The 19,315-nt window shown below is 37.8% G+C and overlaps 1 protein-coding gene across 1 annotated transcript; it reads right to left on the reverse strand.

Moving 5' to 3' along the window:
• Positions 1-421: 421 nt before the first annotated feature.
• Positions 422-8,541, reverse strand: ip6k2a (inositol hexakisphosphate kinase 2a). Its single transcript, XM_048198783.1, has 5 exons — positions 7,902-8,541; positions 5,445-5,658; positions 3,272-3,438; positions 1,865-2,040; positions 422-1,776 (listed from the first exon to the last, which is right to left on the reverse strand). The coding sequence occupies exons 1-5, from the start codon at positions 8,110-8,112 to the stop codon at positions 1,147-1,149; spliced, it is 1,398 nt and encodes a 465-aa protein (XP_048054740.1). The 5' UTR covers positions 8,113-8,541; the 3' UTR covers positions 422-1,146.
• Positions 8,542-19,315: the final 10,774 nt, after the last annotated feature.

Here is a 19,315-nt window from a genome sequence, read left to right on the forward strand (position 1 = left end):
CCAAAAAAAAAAAAAATGTATACCTGTATCTTTTAAAAATATGTTGTTATATATATGTTGTTGTCGTCATGTGTTGTATGTTGTGTACCTGAAACCTGAAAAGGTATAACTCTATCATGTCTATCAATATCAGTTAACAGATTACTATGGGTAAACAGAGTAATGCTACACTAGAACAGCCTTCAATTGATTTTAAGCTAGTTACAATTTTAATAACATCCTTAGTAAAGATCTTAAACATTTTAACCAACTTCTTTCATTTCACTATTCTTGTTCAGCATCAAAACTGGGATGACTTACTATAACCTGTTAGACAGCATATACAGTATATATCTGTTAGATACAGCACATCTTGCTAAAGAAATCATTTAAAAACAATAATAATATCAATGATAATAATAATAACAGTACAAAACCAGAATAACACAAACAAGTTTTATTTTCCTCCAACATACCGTGTACAACAGATATAAGATAGAGGTATCTGAACATGTCAAATAATAATATTTATTAATATCATTATTGTAACATTAATAACATGGAATGTATTTTTGAATCTCCATTTTCTTTTTCAATGTTTTTTCTTTTTAGTTTATTTAGGAAATATGACAAATAAATAAAGCTTTATTATAGTCTCTGTATGTCAACTAACTATCCGAATATAGTTCTCTCTTCACAATGGGTAAAGGTGCAATGGGACAGTGCTGTAGAGCGACGGTTACAGTATTCCTTTTCGCCACCAACTGTTCCTTCATCCAATAAGGAGCGCACGGAAGCTAATCAAATTTCCGGAACCTTCTCAAGGAACAAGTACAGGAACAAAATCAGGTCCTTCTTTTGTAAATAACCATTTTATCTTCTCAATAAATAGGAAGAAAAGAGGAACGGCATCAACGTTGTAAAAGTACACCAAGGGAAGTGAGTAAAGCTACTGAACACAGAGGAAGCTGATCATGTGACATTTCAATGTTAGCCTCTCGAAACATTTTAATCCTCTACCCACACAAAAATCAGCAAAAAGACACCAAAAATAACTGAACAGGTGAAGTTGAGACATCTCAGGGGACTGAAAGAACGCGGAATAAAAAGAGAAAGAAGTTTCTCACGCCATTCGAACGCCATGCTGGTTTGAAACGAAGCTGTGGTTTAATCTGCGCTGTGATCGTCTAGTTGGGAAATGATGGTGATAAGGTTCTCCAATCCGAAGATGTAACCGCTATCCTGCCCCTCGTGGACAACACTATCCTCCCCGTAGTGCCTACAAGTGGTGTGGGCAAAGTCAATCATGCGTACGTCTACGGCCGGGCCGCCGTCTGACCTGGCCATGCGTCGCACCACCGCAGAGCTGCTGGTGCTGCTTCCGCCGCCACAAGCACCGCTGTTGCTACTGCTGCTGGCCGCGCCTGCGCCGTGAGGGAATCCAAAAGCACCTCCCTCCACTTCTTCTTCCTCCTCCTCTTCTTCTTCCTCCTCCTCATCGTCATCATCTTCCTCCTCCTCTTCCGAAAGCCCATCCTCTGGGGAATGGCGGGATCGCGGAGGGTCTCCATCGTAGATTATCAAGAGCGAGCTGGAGTAAAAGCGATAGCTTTCGCAGGCCTCCAGGGCTGCCTGCATGTCTCGCAGCCTCCGCAGCACCGGCGACAGGAGCTCACGCCTTAGGCGTCTCCCGTCATGGAAGAACTGAAAGATGGCCTCTTTGAAGCCAGACAGGGTCAGCTTACGGCCGTGGTACTTGTTCATGAACATGAGCTGCCCTGTGTCTGAATGGTAGACCTGGACAAAAAGCAAAGAGGAGCGTGTGAACGAAACATTGCCTTTATGATATTTTCCTTATGGAGTCACCTTTAAGAGCTACGCTAACCTGCATGCCACAGAGGCGCACTCCGATGCTGGCGGATGTGCTCTGCTGACACTTGCGGATCTGCATGGCCTTCTTCTCCTCAGAGGCGTCGTCCCCGTGCTGCCTCGTGCCCATCTTCAGATCAAGCACACATGGAACCGTGTAGCGCCACGTCAGGTTCTCCAAAAGGATGAATTCTGATGGGAGGTCCTGGGTTAAGGGAAACACAGATTCTCCTTTCTTTTCAATAAATTGTGCTCAATTTACCTTTGTTTTTGTTGCATGATAAAATGGTTTATTTTTATTTTTCTTACAATTGCCATTCTAATTGTCTGCATACGAAAGAAGCTGTATAATGTTGTGCAGTACGAATATCTACAATGAGCAGAGATTTTCATATATTTTAGTGATATTTTTAGTGATTTTTAAGTAAAAAGTGGGTAAAATGGGTGTTTAAACTATGATATAATATTTAAAATATTATATAATATTTATAAAAAATATATATATTTAAAAAAATATAAAATATTTTTAATACCATTTACTTTCATTGACAATAAATGAGCTAATATATATTTATGTTGTCAAATAAATTTTATATAAATATACACACTAATTTATATATATATATATATATATATATATATATATATATATATATATATATATATATATATATATATATATATATATATATATATATATATAAATTAGTGTGTATATTTATATAAAATTTATTTGACAGCATAAATTTATATATATATATATATATATATATATATATATATATATATATATATATATATATATATATATATATATATATATATTTTATGCTGTCAAATACATTTTATATAAATATACACACTACTGTTCAAAATATTTAATATTTTTCAAAAGAAGTCTCTTTGCTCACCAAGACTGGATTTATTTGGTCAAAAATAGAGTAGTAATTGTAATTGTGAAATATTACTACAATTTCTTTTTAAATATATCTTTTAATATATTTATTCTTGTGATGGCAAAGCTAAATTTTCAGCAGCCATTACTCAAAGTCAATTTTCAATGTCACATGATCCTTCTAATCGTCATTCTAATATGCCGATTTGGTGATTAAGAAATATTTGCAGTTGTGTTGCTTTATATTTTGGTGGAAACCATGATCATTGTTTTCAGGATTCTTTGATAAATACAGTTCAAAAGACCAGCATTACTTTGAAATATAAATGTTTGGTAACATTATGACTGTCACATTTGATCATTTTAATGTGTAGTAATAATTAATAAAAGTATTTATTTCTTTCAAAAATATCTTACTGACCCCAAAATGTAAAAAAAAAAAAAGATTGTGTAAAATAATTTAACTAGCAGCAGTAAAGTACACAAGACCAATCCACTTTTGTTGTTTGTGGCAGCACTGAAGGATACTATATTGGTTGCGGTGTTTTGCGTTCTCCTTCATCCTCTGCAGGTGTTGTTGGTGGCACTTGAGGCTCCAGGGGTTGTGCTTGAGCTGAGGGCCAGCAGCATTGCTCCCCTCCAGACTGTAGTAGAACACCTCAGCCTGCTTGATCCACTCCTCCTCGCGTTTCACACTGAAAGAGTGAAGACAGAGGTGGGTCAGCCAGACAGACAGATTAGGGCTAACGTGCTGGATCAGACTACTTCTTTGGATGAACTCAACATGCTTTTTTAGAGATCTGAACAAACACCCTAGGACCCAGAACACCCAAATAAGCTTTAATCAACATGCTAAAAGAATGATTTTAAAGTAGAGAGCCAGTAGAGATGGTTATTACCCATCCCGCACAGAGAACAAATGCCCCTTATCTGCTCTTTCACCCCTTCCCCAGTCACACAGAGGTCACTTCTAAGTCACAAAGCTACGCCGGTTACATAACCCCTTGCTAAACTTTGGCTCAAAACACACATTTGCACCAGTCCGGCTGCCAGGAACTGAGAGAGCATCTGCTCTGCCCAGCTGGGTGTTCTGTGGGTCAGCGCACTTAGCACCTCTTCATGACGACAAGGACACTACGATCGGTCACATTCTCACTGAGTCAGACGTGTACTGAGCAGGGCCATTATTACAGGAGAACACAGGCTAGCATTATTCGAGAGATGTGGGGTGGTGCGGTCTAGGCGTTAAAGCTTAAAACTGCTAAGTGCAAAGCTGCTGGTTCGATCCGCAATGAACAGCACATGATTTGTCAGTATTGTGCCCTTGAGAATGATTCTGAACCTCAACATCTGTTAAATGACTACTAGCACTTCAGCAAGGGTTTAGCACACATAACTTTGCTTTATTTCAGGGGTTCAAAATTGAATAGTCACAAAATCCAAATCTATATAAAAGAAGAAATTTAAAGACTTTATTTTGGATTTTAATCAATCCAATGATGCAGTGTTAATGATGCAAAACTGAGCTACAATGTAGTAGGTGGTTGTCAGGTCAGTGCTATTAGTTTTTTAAGGTGATTGAGAGGTTTTTCTGATAAAAAAAAAAAAAAATTGCAAATGCGACTGAAAAAAAAACATGTAAATTTTAAGGCTACACAATTTGGCCAAAAATACTTTGTAATTATATATCAATTTGACTGTAAAATAACTATTATTATGATTATGTTATTATAATAATAATAATTATTATTATTATTAAATAAAAACATTAAACTAAATAAGAAATATTACTATTGTTATAATACTATTTCACTGTAAAAAAAAAAAAAATAAAAATAAAGTACACTACAACTGTAAAATTACAACACTAACTTATAAACACACAAGTAGTGGTCCCAAATACACAACATAAGTGACCCAAAAAACAGTGGATGGATGGATTTTACACAGAGCAGCATTTACTATGAACTGAGCCCACTGTATTAAATTAAATTGCAGCCTTTGTGATTTGATAATAGCACTAAGCCATGTCGTGATTTCAATTTTATTTGATTAATCATTCAGCCCTACTTGCTAGGTGGTTGCTTACAGGCCCATATTAAGAGACACACTCTCAAGTTTCTATGATATTCTGGTCTCTGGTCCCTCATTCAATGACTTGCATGGATTTTTGGATTTGTCCAAAAATTTTTTGTTTGTTTTTTTTCCCCATTGACTGCATTGCATGGCATTTTAGTCAGAACAAAATTAAAACAACAACAACAAAAACTTATAATAAAATAACTGTCAAAATGAAAAAATCTTCTGAGGTTTAAAGGCCCATTCACATAAAAGGACAATAATTATAATCAACATCAATTATAATCAGCGTCAACACCACAACCATAACGATAAAGGCGCAGAGAAACAGTATTGTTGGAATCACTTTTGGAATTTTTTTTTTTTTTTTCAGTTGATGAGCGATAAAAACAAAGACAGCCAATCAGAATCCATCCTACTTTAAAGAGCTTGAGCATTTAAAGCGGCAGACAATATAACTGCAGTGCACTTAGAATCAACAGAATGATGTTGTCTGCTGGTGTGAATATAAACATCGTTATATTTATCGTTCTTGGTGTGAACTCTTCAATCCTATTTTTCTATGCATCTATTACGCATATTGACAAGCCGATTGCACAATAAACGGTTACCATCTCCTTACCTCTTGTCCTTATCCTTCCGAGTGTGTCTGGACCGGTCCTTGCTGTAGCCCTCATTGTCCAGCAGCATCTTACTGACCCATTTTATTTTGTTATTGGGATCCAGGTCGGCCGAGGGGACCACATTTTCCAGGTCCCCAAGCTCACTGTGCAAAGGGTACGCAATAAGACACAAATTCCCTTCCTCATCTTCTTCAAAACTCACCGACACCACACCTGCAGAGAGAGGGAGGAGAGAGAGAGATGGAATAGAAGACAAAGAGGGGGAGAGGAAAAAAAGAATGAGGTCAGAGGTGAAACCATAATAACTTCACTTCAGCAAAAGAAGAAGTAGTCAGAGTTCCGAGCTTAAAGTAAACTGTCTGGGAAATCTTTAACATCTCTTACCCACTTCTCTTTTTTGCTCTTAAAAGCTCGCCAGTCTTTAACAAAAGCTACTGAGCCGACAGCACAGGCTGCTCCTAACCTGATAGGAATCACACAATCCATAACAAACAAACAAGACAGAAATACATGGAAAAGTGCGAGAGAGATAGAGAGGGGGTGGGGGGCAAATAGTGCTGATGGCTGGGAAGAGAGAGAGGTCTAAGAAACAACAACAACCACCAATGAACAGGAGCTGTGACTTCACTGGTTTTGTTCTCAAAATGTGTCATAGCAAACCACAAGAAACAATGACGTTCAATCAATTGCCACACAAGAATTAGACCGGCCCAAGAACAAATGACAAGAGGCTAAAGATATGATGAAACCAACACTATTTATTGTCAAATAACAAATCATATCATTCAAAAGAATCAGATAAAACACAATGGACAAACCTGGGAAAATCACAGAAGAAAAATATGGATGTTACAAGAACATCGCAGTCCCAAATAGTCTAAAATGTCTTAAAAGACATACATGAAACGTCTTTTGCATAGAGGAATCAGCAAATCAAATGTATGATATTCTGAAAGAGGGAAAGTAAGGATGAATCTCATGAAAAGTCAAACACATGAATTTATAAATTCATATAGATCAGTGATTTCAACCTAAAATCAAATGGGGAAAAAAGAAAATATAATGAAAATAAAATTAAAAATAGATGTGTTGTTTTTATTCATGTTTTTTTCAATGATGATAATGGCCTCCCATTACTCTATTAATTTAATGGGAAAAAAAAAAAAAGTGCAGTAATACAATTATTTTTATTTAAATCAGCTTAAATTGAAGGCAGAAAAAAATACTACCATGATGTACACATTTTAATCATGTAAAGTAAATTATATATTTCATCAGTTTTTGCATTTTAATAAAGAAATTTGTTGTATTGTAATGACAATAACGCCACATCGGAAAAAAACAACAACAAAAAACACCCAAAGTCTCACCAAGATGTCCAATTCAGAACATTAAAACAGGAAACCGTTTAGAAAAGTGTCAAAAGCAATATATATTCAGTAATTTCCTACAGTTCAGGAAAAGAAGTGCATTTCAAGACACCCAAAACAACCGCAAAGATGATGTCCAAGCTTCTGTTTTGACATCACACCCATCCCTCAACCTCACCCAATAAAAAAAACAGATGTCCTGCACACTTATTATCACACTGGAATCCAAGGTATTTAAAGCATATAGACCATGTAGTGTGCATCCAAACAAGGCTGTAGGCCTATATATTTGAAAGAAGTAGACAGTGGACAGAAGCAATCTAAGCTGGTTGAACTTGTCTTTCCAGGTGCATCTTCAGGAATGACAGCAAAATCTTGTAACCACAGGTGTGTGGGAGGCAGTCAATCATTGTCATATCAGCAGTCTTTTGGTCCAGAAAGAAACATTTGCCATTGCTGCTTCTTTTCAAGTTTGTCAGGCTGGTAAGCATTCCACATTCAGACATTTCATCCTCAAACGAAACCCTGATACCTATGTGTTTGTGTTAACAAAGTACAGCCTTGCTAGCATGCAATAACTTACCTTATAGGGGCCCTACCCAAAAGGGAGCTTTACAAGGATAGTAGTACACCCAAACATTTAAATACATTTAAACATGACTTTCTTATTTCTATAGAATGTTAGTAAACATTCACTTTTTCTAAAATGAATATGACTAATTATACAATGAATGTGACAAACAGGGTGTCTCTTTTTCTGTTCCACGAAACGTCATTCGGGTTTGGAACAACACGAAAGTGAGTAAATGATGACAATTTAAATATTATTATTATATTATTATTATTATTATTTTTTATTTTTTTTAGGTGAGCTGTCCCTTTAAGAATTTATGATATTACAACAGCGCCCTCGTGAGAAAACAGTGACGGAAACGCAGCACAACAGGCCTTCATTCAGAATGAAGATGTTTTTTTTACAGTCTAACACACCGATAAAATATAATATTGTACACGAAAGACGGTTATGAAAGAGAAAGGAATAGCCTGTATAGTCAGGAAACCAGAATACGTCGCATTATTACTTACCTCTATATTGCGGTGTAAACTTCCGCATAGCCGTAGGGAGGCTCTTGTAAAACTGATGCTCCCGGGGGATGAGGGGCTTGCATATCGTCTGCTCCCCGAAGCGAAGCACACACGAGTGTCCCCCCACCTGGTGCACAAAGGGCTCAAGGAGTACCCCTTTCCCCAAATACCCCTGCGGCTCTGTCTGCATCCCCTCGATGGCTGGGCTCATCCTCCGGGGGCATTAGACTCTCGCTCCTGGTCCAGTTGGACACCACAAGACGTGTAGACGGTTAAAAGGACGAGATGGTCTCTCTATGTTTCTCTCTGCCTTTCGATTTTTTCTCGATTCACTCTATCGTTTTCTCACTGTCAGCGATGTAATCTCCGTCGAGCAGTAGAACACTGCAGGACATAAACAAAAGAAACCGGAATGAGGAAGAAAGACGACACGACAGAAGAAAGAACACAGCTCTGTTTTTTCATTCAAATCGTTTTTCTTATGATACGAATCATCTAACGTTAGTTTGTATCTTTCTGATTGAGTAAAGTGCTCTATATTTGTTTGAAGGGTTTAGACCGAGAAAAGCAGTTTAAACGCCTGAGCGTCAGCCGCTTTCTCTCAAGCTCTTCTACTGACACCGTAATCTCTCAACCAACTGAGAAAATGTCAGCGCTGCATCACAAGCCACGCCTCTAATATCAAACTGGCCAATCAGAGAGCCAGAAACGGTGTTGGGTGGCAACCAGTTGAGAGGACAGAATGCGAACAAAGAGTGAGGAAGGGTGGGGGAGGGGAGGAAGTAGATGGAAAACAGTCTGGGGTGGAGGGGGTGAAGCTGAGCAGCTCAGCTGTTTTTCTCCCTGTGTGCTGTGACATGGATGTCAAAGCTGGTAAAGTGCATGCGTTAAGGATCTTGCTAGGGTCACAACACGAAAATGCAGAAAATGCAGATTTCCGAGCACGGGGGAATTGAAAGCTGAAACGAAAATGAACTATCATAAACTAGCAGATAACATTGACATGCATGGCCACATATTCTATAAAGAAAAAAACAAGCAGTTGAGATTTGGGTTAGCATTATGTAGTCTATGTATGTGAATAAAGGTGAACGTGATTTCACCAAGTACAACATGTTCCTGGATCAACATCTTTGTTGATCCTGGAACAACATTCCAATCAACCAATCAGATTTGAGGGACAAGTTTACCATTTATGTCAAGTTTAGGGTTACAACCTGGGTTAGGTGCTTCCATGACAGTGTTATTCAACTATTGTTTCCCTCTGATTTTAGGGATAAGTTACGGGTTGGGTTAGGTTTAGGGGTTGGGAAAAGGTTAGGACTAAATTTTTGGATAGGAATGTTGTTCCAGGATCAACAAAATATGTGATCCAGGAACATGCTTACTTGGCAAAATCACGGTGACCGAGAAGGAAGTTCTTGGTAATTAATTACTACAGTCCCCTAGTGAGCAAGCCAAAGGCATTCTGTCCTCTGTAGTGAGTGTGCAGCTTGTATAACAGTGTAAATTTGCTGTCCCCTCAAAATAACTCAACACACAGCCATTAATGGTGCTCTAAGTGATCCCGAGTGGAGTAACTTCCTGTTGACGTTCGAAGTGTTGTCAAACAAAACAGAGGCTAGCTAGACCCTCCCTCCTCCTCCTCCTTCCCCTCCCCTCTGTGCTTCCTGAAACAGTCATGAACACGCATTTAAAATCATTCTTGTCGGTTATTGGCTGGAGCATATTTATTATATCTTGTGGTCCAGGCTGCAACAGTTTGTTTTTATTGCCATTTTCGGAGCTTGTGGCGACTACGGAGACTGCGTTTTTTTACAGTGTGTTCAGGGGACAGGCGGCTAGCGGATAGTGAGGAGATGTTTGCTGTATGTGACAAAAAATGTTTTGGCCTAAAACGCTGGACATCACTTAGAGCACCTTTAATGTCTAAACCGCTGGCCACAAAAGTGAGTACACCCCTAAAGCTGGGCACACATTTAACAACTAGCTAAAACATTCTAAGACTGTGCTCAACATACAGTGAATTTGAACACCGACTGTAATCGCAGACTGAACGCAACTGGCTCTGACTGGACGTGTTAGAGCGCGATCAGTCATAAGTATCAATTTACATTCATAATCGGCCTTACAATCGTTAAGTGTGTGCCCGGCTTAAGTGAAAATGTTCGAATTGGGCCCAAAGTGTCAATATTTTGTGTGGCCACCATTAATTTCCAGCACTGCCTTAACCCTCTTGGGCATGGAGTTCACCAGAGCTTCACAGGTTGCCACTGGAGTCCTCTTCTACTCCTCCATGAAGACATCACGGAGCTGGTGGATGTTAGAGACCTTGCGCTCCTCCACCTTCCATTTGAGGATGCCCCACAGATGCTCAGTAGGGTTCAGCTTCTTTAGCACGGCAGTGGTCGTCTTGGAAGTGTGTTTGGGGTCGTTATCATGTTGGAATACTGCCCTGCGGCCCAGTCTCTGAAGGGAGGGGATCATGCTCTGCTCATTCATGGTTCCCTCAATGAACTGTAGCTCCCCAGTGCCGGCAGCACTCATGCAGCCCCAGACAATGACACTCCCACCACCATGCTTGACTGTAGGCAAGACACACTTGTCTTTGTACTCCTCACCTGGTTGCCGCCACACACGCTTGACACCATCTGAACCAAATAAGTTTATCTTGGTCTCATCAGAACACAGGACATGGTTCCAGTAATCTATGTCCTTAGTCTGCTTGTCTTCAGCAAACTGTTTGTGGGCTTTCTTGTGCATCATCTTTAGAAGAGGCTTCCTTCTGGGATGGCAGCCATGCAGACCAATTTAATGCAGTGTGCGTGTATGGTCTTAGCACTGACAGGCTGACCCCCCACCCCTTCAACCTCTGCAGCAATGCTGGAAGGCAGCACTCATACGTCTATTTCCCAAACACAACCTCTGGATATGATGCACTCAACCTCTTTGTTCGACCATGGCGAGGCCTGTTCTGAGTGGAACCCATCCTGTTAAACCACTGTATGGTCTTGGCCACCATGCTGCAGCTCAGTTTCAGGGTCTTGGCAATCTTCTTATAGCCTACGCCATCTTTATGTAGAGCAACAATTCTTTTTTTCAGATCCTCAGAGAGTTCTTTGCCATGAGGTGCCATGTTGAACTTCCAGTGACCAGTATGAGAGAGTGAGAGCGATAACACCAAATTTAACACACCTGCTCCCCATTCACACCTGAGACCTTGTAACACTAACGAGTTACATGACACCGGGGAGAGAAAATGGCTAATTGGGCCCAATTTGGACATTTTTACTTAGGGGTGTACTCACTTTTGTGGCCAGTGGTTTAGACATTAATGGCTGTGTGTTGAGTTATTTTGAGGGGAAAGCAAATTTACACTGTTATACAAGCTGTACGCTCACTACTTTACATTGTAGCAAAGTGTCATTTCTTCATATATAAATAAAATATTTACAAAAATGTACTCACTTCTGTGAGATACTGTATGAAATGCTATTAACAATAGTGTGATCATCTGTGCAAACGTTTGGTACAAATGCAGGCAAATGAGAGGAAAAACAGGTGATATATGATACCAATGGACCTCAGGGTAGGGGATTACTATTGTGCACTTTGGTGTCAATCAGCAGACAAAATTTAATGTGTCTACCTAAGTGGAAAGATGTTTGTTTTTTGAGGAATCAGGAATACTGAGTTTGAATACAATGCCATCAGTGCAAAAAAAAAAAAAAAAAAAAAATGGTTGTGATGAAAGTAAATGGGCAATTAATTCTGAAGACATCAGAAAAAGTTAATGGAATGACCTGGCCACATGATTTTCCTCAGAGAAAGAGAATCATAGTTTGAAAGAGGATGGATGCACAATGCACATATCATTAACAGTAGGAAATCTACAGTAGTGTTGGACCACAGGCAGAGCGTTTGACTTTAATCTCTCTCTAATCCCGCCTTCTGGAACTCATGAGTGGAAAAATGGGCCATGGAAAAAGTGTGAGAGAAGAATGAAAACATGAATTACCACTACAGGGCAGGGACCCCCTTTTCTTGAAGTTACCAAAGGAGACAGATCTTTATTATTGACTATTACAACACTGGTTGAGTTTACCATTGTCTAATATGTAAAATACCCAAAGGATTTGCATATAATGCCATCATTTATTCATTTATTCATGTTTTTCCAAACTTTTTCTTACATGGAACATGCTATTTGCATGAACAAAAGTAGACTGTAACCAGTGGCTTATGAGCTAAAATGGAGAAAAACACTTGCCATTAAAGTAACCTGTAACTTATATTCTGAAGCCAAACAATAGCTTTAAGTGAGAAAAAGACACAAATTTAAATTGTTATTCGCTGAAATCTATTTTGCATTATCAGCATTTTCTGTGATTCAGAGCTTTAAACATTAAAACATCATTACCATGTTTCAGAGTGAGAGCATGGCAGTGTCAACAATTCATTTATTCATTAAAGGAACAAATGCATCTTGAGGGGTGGTATATCAGCAGTTAAAGGCCAGTGATACAAAAGCCTGACGCTTTGATCTCAGAGACCTGTGAACTTGAGAATCCCTGAGAGAACCATTGTGTCTTTAAATAGAGTACATAACCCCAAATGGCTCTATGTGGAGGGCTGTCACTGATATTTTTATACCATATGTTACGCTGTGTAAACAGCATCTGCTAATAGACAAGTAATTTATTACAAAACTAACCAGATATACTGCTATTAAGAACTGTGCAGACCAGTATGTCTTTACAAATGTTTAAACACTGATCTCTAGTTAAGTAATGAAACGAGGACAGGAGCCAATTCAAAGACTGGAACACCAGCCTAATTACTGATCTGGGACGGAACATAGAGTTTTGCAATTGCTCGCTGTTGCAATAAAATCTGAGATATGAAACATTCTGATCTTTGGCAGTGTAAATCTGTGACCTAAACAAGAATGAGAGCACCGGACACTACAATTAGTGATAGGTTAGCTTTGGCACTTATGTCCGAGTTCTAACAAGGGCATTAAACTTCGCCCAATGCCAAGGCAGTACTCAGCTCCTCTTAATTCAATGCCAGACTTGGTACACTGTGATCCAGCCCAAACAAAGTCTGCAGGAGCATGGTCTGCTCTGTAACCCAATAAGAACTGGAGGTCAAAGCCAAGGCCAAGACTGGGCTTCATGAATGGAGACAGGTGAGAATGTGAGACAGTAATGCGATTAGGGCCATGCTAATCTCTTAATATGGCTATCAGTGGGTTAAAGACACTGGGATTGATGCACAGACTGGCATCATCAAACCTGGACAAAGTTGTTAGTATGTTCTATGCAAATATGAACAACATAGCTGGGCATTTGGTGTTGTAAGATGTGTAGAGATTTCTTAACATTAATAAAATCAAAAGTGATTACTTTCTTAGGCTATTCTTTCTTAATGTTTCTGTCAATTCTTATACCTTTAATTCTTTATGGTTAAAATCAAGTCCTAGGCTATATATTTTCTTTTCCATTGCATTGAATACTCATATGTACTTAACCCTTAAATGCATACCTTGGGTCTTTAGTGACCCGGGACGTCATTCACTGCCCTCCCCCTCATTAATTTTTTAAAGTTAGACATCAACCTTCTTAGTATTCCTCAATCAATTCATTATAAAGAATATAACAAGATAAAAATCATAAAATTATAAAAGAATGCCTATTTTTGTATTCATTTTTTGTAAAAATTGTATAGGATCGCTAATGACCCGAGGTGTGTATAAGTGTACGTATATTTTTTCTGCACAACAATAATTGAATCTTAGATGACGGAATAAGTGCAGCTCACCTTTATTCCCCAAGGTGACAATGTCTGATACACAATGCTGAAGTGACGACTCATTCGGACAGAAAACGAAATAAGAAAAACATGAAATGGCTCAGCAATTTACTGCAGAGCAAGTAAAATATGACTGTAACTGTTACTGGATGGATCTGGTGAAGCTGTTAGCGATCGAAATATTGATTTTGAAGATGTTGAAAATTATATAGTTTTGAGAATACGTTTGAGATTCGAACGGGCTCATATTCGTGACCTCAAACATAAAACTAGCCTATTATTTGCTGAATTTACTGGGAAATGAGCTCTGACGAGGACAGTGGTGATGGCATAAAACATCGGCACAAACGGAGCCCTTTCAAGCTCCAAAAGGTAACAAAATATGCTTTATTTTATTCTTCTGTAATTGTTACTCTAATATCAGAGAAGTTTTATATTATCGCGATAGGTAGAGATCCTTCCATGTTAGATATAGATCCGGGTCAATAAAGACCCGAATATGTAAGAATGATTGGCGAAACAGTCATGCATTTAAGGGTTAAGAAATATCTCACATCATGGAAAAAAATGGGTTGTGAATGCTGTTTATATTATGGATATTTATGCACTGAGAATAATGCAATCTATAATAAGCTATAAAAAAATAGAAAATAAGGTTGGTTAGCTCTGAAAAGAAGGACAGTGAGTTAGTTTAAATATTCACAATGACAATTTTAATATTCGATTTCAGCATTCTAAGGTTTCAATAGTGGCTAATGTAAAATATGGAGGTTTGAAATATGGTTGGGTGTGAAATATCATATACAAAAGTGGTACAAATGTTAAATGAATTTGCCCGTGTGTGTTTTGAATCACTTGGTCAATTAGAGAGCGATGACAGAATATTAATTTTGTGCGTGTATGAGAAAGAAATTAAGAGAGGACAGCCAAAGATGACCTTGAGGGACCAAGGGGGGCCGAATCTCCTGATTTTGCCCACGTGATGGCAGTGGCATGAGCAGTAAGGATGGATTAGTATGTAGTAAATGAGAATGTGATGACTGACACCAACAGAGAACAGTTTACAAAGTTAGCAGGAAAGGAAAGCAATAGAAAAACTTGCAGCATATAAACACTATAAAGTCGCCCTAGGAACACAAGAAGCCCTTTGCAAATGAGTATTTTGACCTATACACAAATACTTCTGCTCAGCAGTGAGATCAGACTCTAAGTATGAATGTAACTGACCAGCCAAAAGTGACAACAATACAGGCTCATGGCCAAAGATCTCTAAACAGCCATGTCCTGCGCTGGGTGGAAAATAGTTGGGCTCAAGGTAAGTCTATCTGCCAGACAGCTCAGGGCAAATCCGCACAGGTCATTGAATAATACCTGCACAGTTCCTATATTCACATACAATGCCTAAGAATAGCACTGTTTTTCCACAGTAATTAGAGGTGGATTATATTTAAATTGTATTATATATACACTACTCCACTACTAAAGCTATTTATATAGACATAGAGTGCACATATATTTTAATAATATATAATTAAACCTAGTTTAGTATATATTATTTCATAAAGCTTTCATTTCCTGTTACAAATACAACCCCATTTTACAAACATTGTCATAAAACTATCCCAATGGACATGTAAATTAGATAATAAAACAACCGTTTAAACAAATTACCTATAACATGCTCCGAAAGTGTACAGTAGCATATACAAATAGCTGAAGAATCAGGTAATATAATCTTAACATACTTGGAGTTCTAATTTTAATAAATATGTAAAACATGTTGAGCATTTCTTGAAGACCTCTTGACTGGTGTCTTAAAAACATCTTAAATAATTCCTTGGATGCCAAAGTTGTCTGCAGTTTTGACTTTGTGCATCCACACCATGAAAACAATCCATCACGTGCAATAAACACACGTACGTGACTCTGAGATAATCCATCTTCAATGTCAACACATCTAACCCAGAATATCCCTTACATCTGTCTATATATGAAGCTCTTCCTGAGCCGGTGAGATCATGACACACATAACGATTGATTTAAAATAAGCCACATGCCGGATACAATGAGAGTGTGGACTGATGTCTTTATGAAGGGTCGTCGTGGTCCTGAACACACACTTCCTCTCCAAGACAAAGCTTTTGAAACTTCCTGAGTGCTCTCCACCCTACCTTAGAGAACAGCATATCCTGCTGAGATGAACATGCTGTCCTACTGTGCATGGATCAAGTTTTGCCAGTGCCTACATTGTGGGGACCAAATGCCCCGCTTAATAGCTTAACACACTAAATAATGAAATTGCAAATGTAAAAAAAAATGCAAAAAAGCTTTCTGTGAGGATTAAGTTTGTAGGAAATATCACTTGAATTAGAATAGAATTAACTCTAATTAATCTGTTCATTTTAAACTCATATTTAGCAGTGGAAAGTCTCATTCATTAGTGAATGAGTTTATTTTAAACTTGTCATGTAGAGTTGGAAAGTATGATTCAATTTTAGTGAATCGGGTCATTTTAAACTATAAGTAGCATAGGAAATTTCAACCCGATCTCACAGCAATTCATACGTATTTTACGAGGTGGCTAATTCGTACGAATTCATACAACCTCACACGTACAAATTCATATGTTTGTTGCTAAATCATATGTATTTTACGAGTTGACAAATTCGTATGAATTCATACAAATGACCAACCCCAAACCCCGCCCCTAAACCTACCCGTCACTGGGGTTTAGACAAATCGTACAAATTCATAAGAATTAGCCACCTCGTAAAATACGAATTGGTCATGAGATAGCATTGGAAATTTTGTTTGATTTTAGGGTCTGTTTACCCAACAACAATGTACTAAAAACAGAAAAGTGTTTCCATTATATTTTTCGCATACAGACAACAACGTTGTCAAAACGATCCCCGTTCACATGGATCCACAAAAACGATTAAAAACGCTGTATTATGCTGCCAGGCCAGTAGTTGGCGATGTCACTTTGTAAAGAAAAACTATGCGCCTATAGACTGAACACCTAATATGCATGTGCATGACGATACCATTTTCACAAATTTGCGTTTTTGTAGTTTACACGGAGGCAATAATGGTATCCTTTTCAGGCCCTAGGCCATTGTCGTGTAAATGAACGGCCAAAACGCATAAAAAGTTTCAGTTTTTAGTTGAAAACGATGTCGAGTAAATGGCTTCATTCAAGTTAATCAGTTCAGTATAAACTAGTCATAGAAAGGAAGTTCGGGTTCAGTCTAGTGAATTAGTTCCACTCATATGTAGTGTTGGAAAGTCTGCGAACTGGTTCATTTTAAACTAGTCATGTCTAGCGTTGGAAAGTCTGATTCATTCTAGTCAATCAGTTCATTCTAAATACAGTCATTAGTAGCGCTGGAAAATCTGATTCATTGTAGTAAATGAACTTATTTGGAAGATCCATTTAAATTAACAAATTTTTAAAAATTCACATTTCGAGTCCCAGTACAGTTTTCGACTAATGATCATGTTTTGTTGTATTTATAAATGTATGTATTAGTTCAGGTTTGATACTACTTGTAGACTAGGTCATTGGTGGTGGTTTTAGTCTAGCATTTCAGGAATTTAGAATATATGGGACAGAGACCATTTAAAAGTGTGTTATGTAACATAGTGGATGCCACACAAGAGGACCTTGTTAATTTTAACTTTCCTTCACTTATTTACAGAAGATAGCAAACTCACACACCTGTGCTCATAAAGAGCAGCTGTGCAGCCATTATGCTCACACAAATGTGCATCATCAATACTTCTGATACTGTGTACAGAGCTGGAAAGTGGATTCCTGAGACACTGGGAGTCATTTTTCTGGTCTCCATGGTAACCCGTTGCTGTGTCACATTTGACCAAGACTGAATAGATTTTATACAATAGCATGATGTTCCTGCAGCACAAAAAAATACCCATATCTAAAACACTGAGTAACTTAACAAAAAACAAATGTATAGATAAATAAAATGTGATGTCTGTGTTCTTATGTGTGTGCTGACCCACATATGGAATTTTTATGTATGTGGTGCACATACATTCAAGAATAGTTTGTATATTGCATTTTGTGCAATATTTTTTGTAAAGATGTTTTTGAAAAATATTTCCCATTTAATATTTCAAGTATTTGTTTTGGCTTACAATGACAATGTAAAAAAAATGATTATTTAATTTATTAAAATTTTCCTCAGACTGGAACAATGGATATTTATGCAGAAAATATTTAAAAGGACATCTAAAATTGTCTTCAGCATGTCCCAACTTGTATATATTACTACACTACCTAAACTCGCAGTACTTAGCCTTGTCTATGTGTGTGGATTGTGGCCTCGGTAACACAATCCAGAGAATGTCAATAAGGAGAGAGATTATAAGCAGGCACCTGGTGTCATTTCCTCAACTAGAATTTAGCACTCAATGGTGAGAGATACACAGAGACAAGCAGAGAGTCTAGAGTTGGATAGTGTCAGTTATATGGAGAAAAGAGGGTGAATTCCAGAACATTGACACATGACTCACGTGAGGGATAATAACATGACATGAGTAAACTTATTATCACTATTGATTGGCAACTCACCCTCACCATAACCTGAATATATGTTCTAAAAGCAAAGTGTGCCCTTTTTACATGGAAACTTATACAGAAAGGTCAAACTACAGCTGACATTGAAAAGAAGCTGCTCATATGAATTTCGTGGACACTTGTATCCAAAAAAAAAAAATCAGTGCACTCAAGATATACATTTGATCAGAATATGTGTTCTCATAATGATGACCTTGACATTGGTAGTCATATGCTATTTTATTGTATATGATTTTATATTATCATATATATATATATATTAAAGGTGCCCAAGAATGCTTTTTCACAAGATGTAATATAAGTCTAAGGTGTCTCCTGAATGTGTCTGTGAAGTTTCAGCTCAAAATACCCCATAGATTTTTTTTAATTCATTTTTTTAACTGCCTATTTTGGGGCATCATTAACAATGCACTGATTTACACTCGGCGCCGCCCCCTTAAATCGCGCGCTCCCTGCCACATGAGCTGTCGACTATATTACAGCACATTTACAAAGTTCACACAGCTAATATAACCCTCAAATGGATCTTTACAAGATGTTCGTCATGCATGCTGTATGCATGCTTCGAATTATGTGAGTAAAGTATTTATTTGGATGTTTACATTTGATTCTGAATGAGTTTGAGGCTGTCCTCCGTGGCTAACGGCTAATGCTACTCAGTTGGAGAGATTTGTAAAGAATGAAGTTGTGTTTATGCATTATACAGACTGCAAGTGTTTAAAAAATGAAAATAGCGACGGCTCTTGTCTCCGTGAATACAGTAAGAAACGATGGTAACTTTAACCACATTTAACAGTACATTAGCAACATGCTAACGAAACATTTAGAAAGACAATTTACAAATATCAGTAAAAATATCATGCTATCATGGATTATGTCAGTTATTATTGCTCAATCTGCCATTTTTCGCTGTTGTTCTTGCTTACCTAGTCTGATGATTCGGCTGTGTGCAGCTCCAGACGTTAACTGGCTGCCCTTGTGTAATCCCTTTCATAAT

Source organism: Megalobrama amblycephala, linkage group LG8 (genome assembly GCF_018812025.1).
Source record: "Megalobrama amblycephala isolate DHTTF-2021 linkage group LG8, ASM1881202v1, whole genome shotgun sequence".
Classification (NCBI taxonomy): domain Eukaryota; kingdom Metazoa; phylum Chordata; class Actinopteri; order Cypriniformes; family Xenocyprididae; genus Megalobrama; species Megalobrama amblycephala.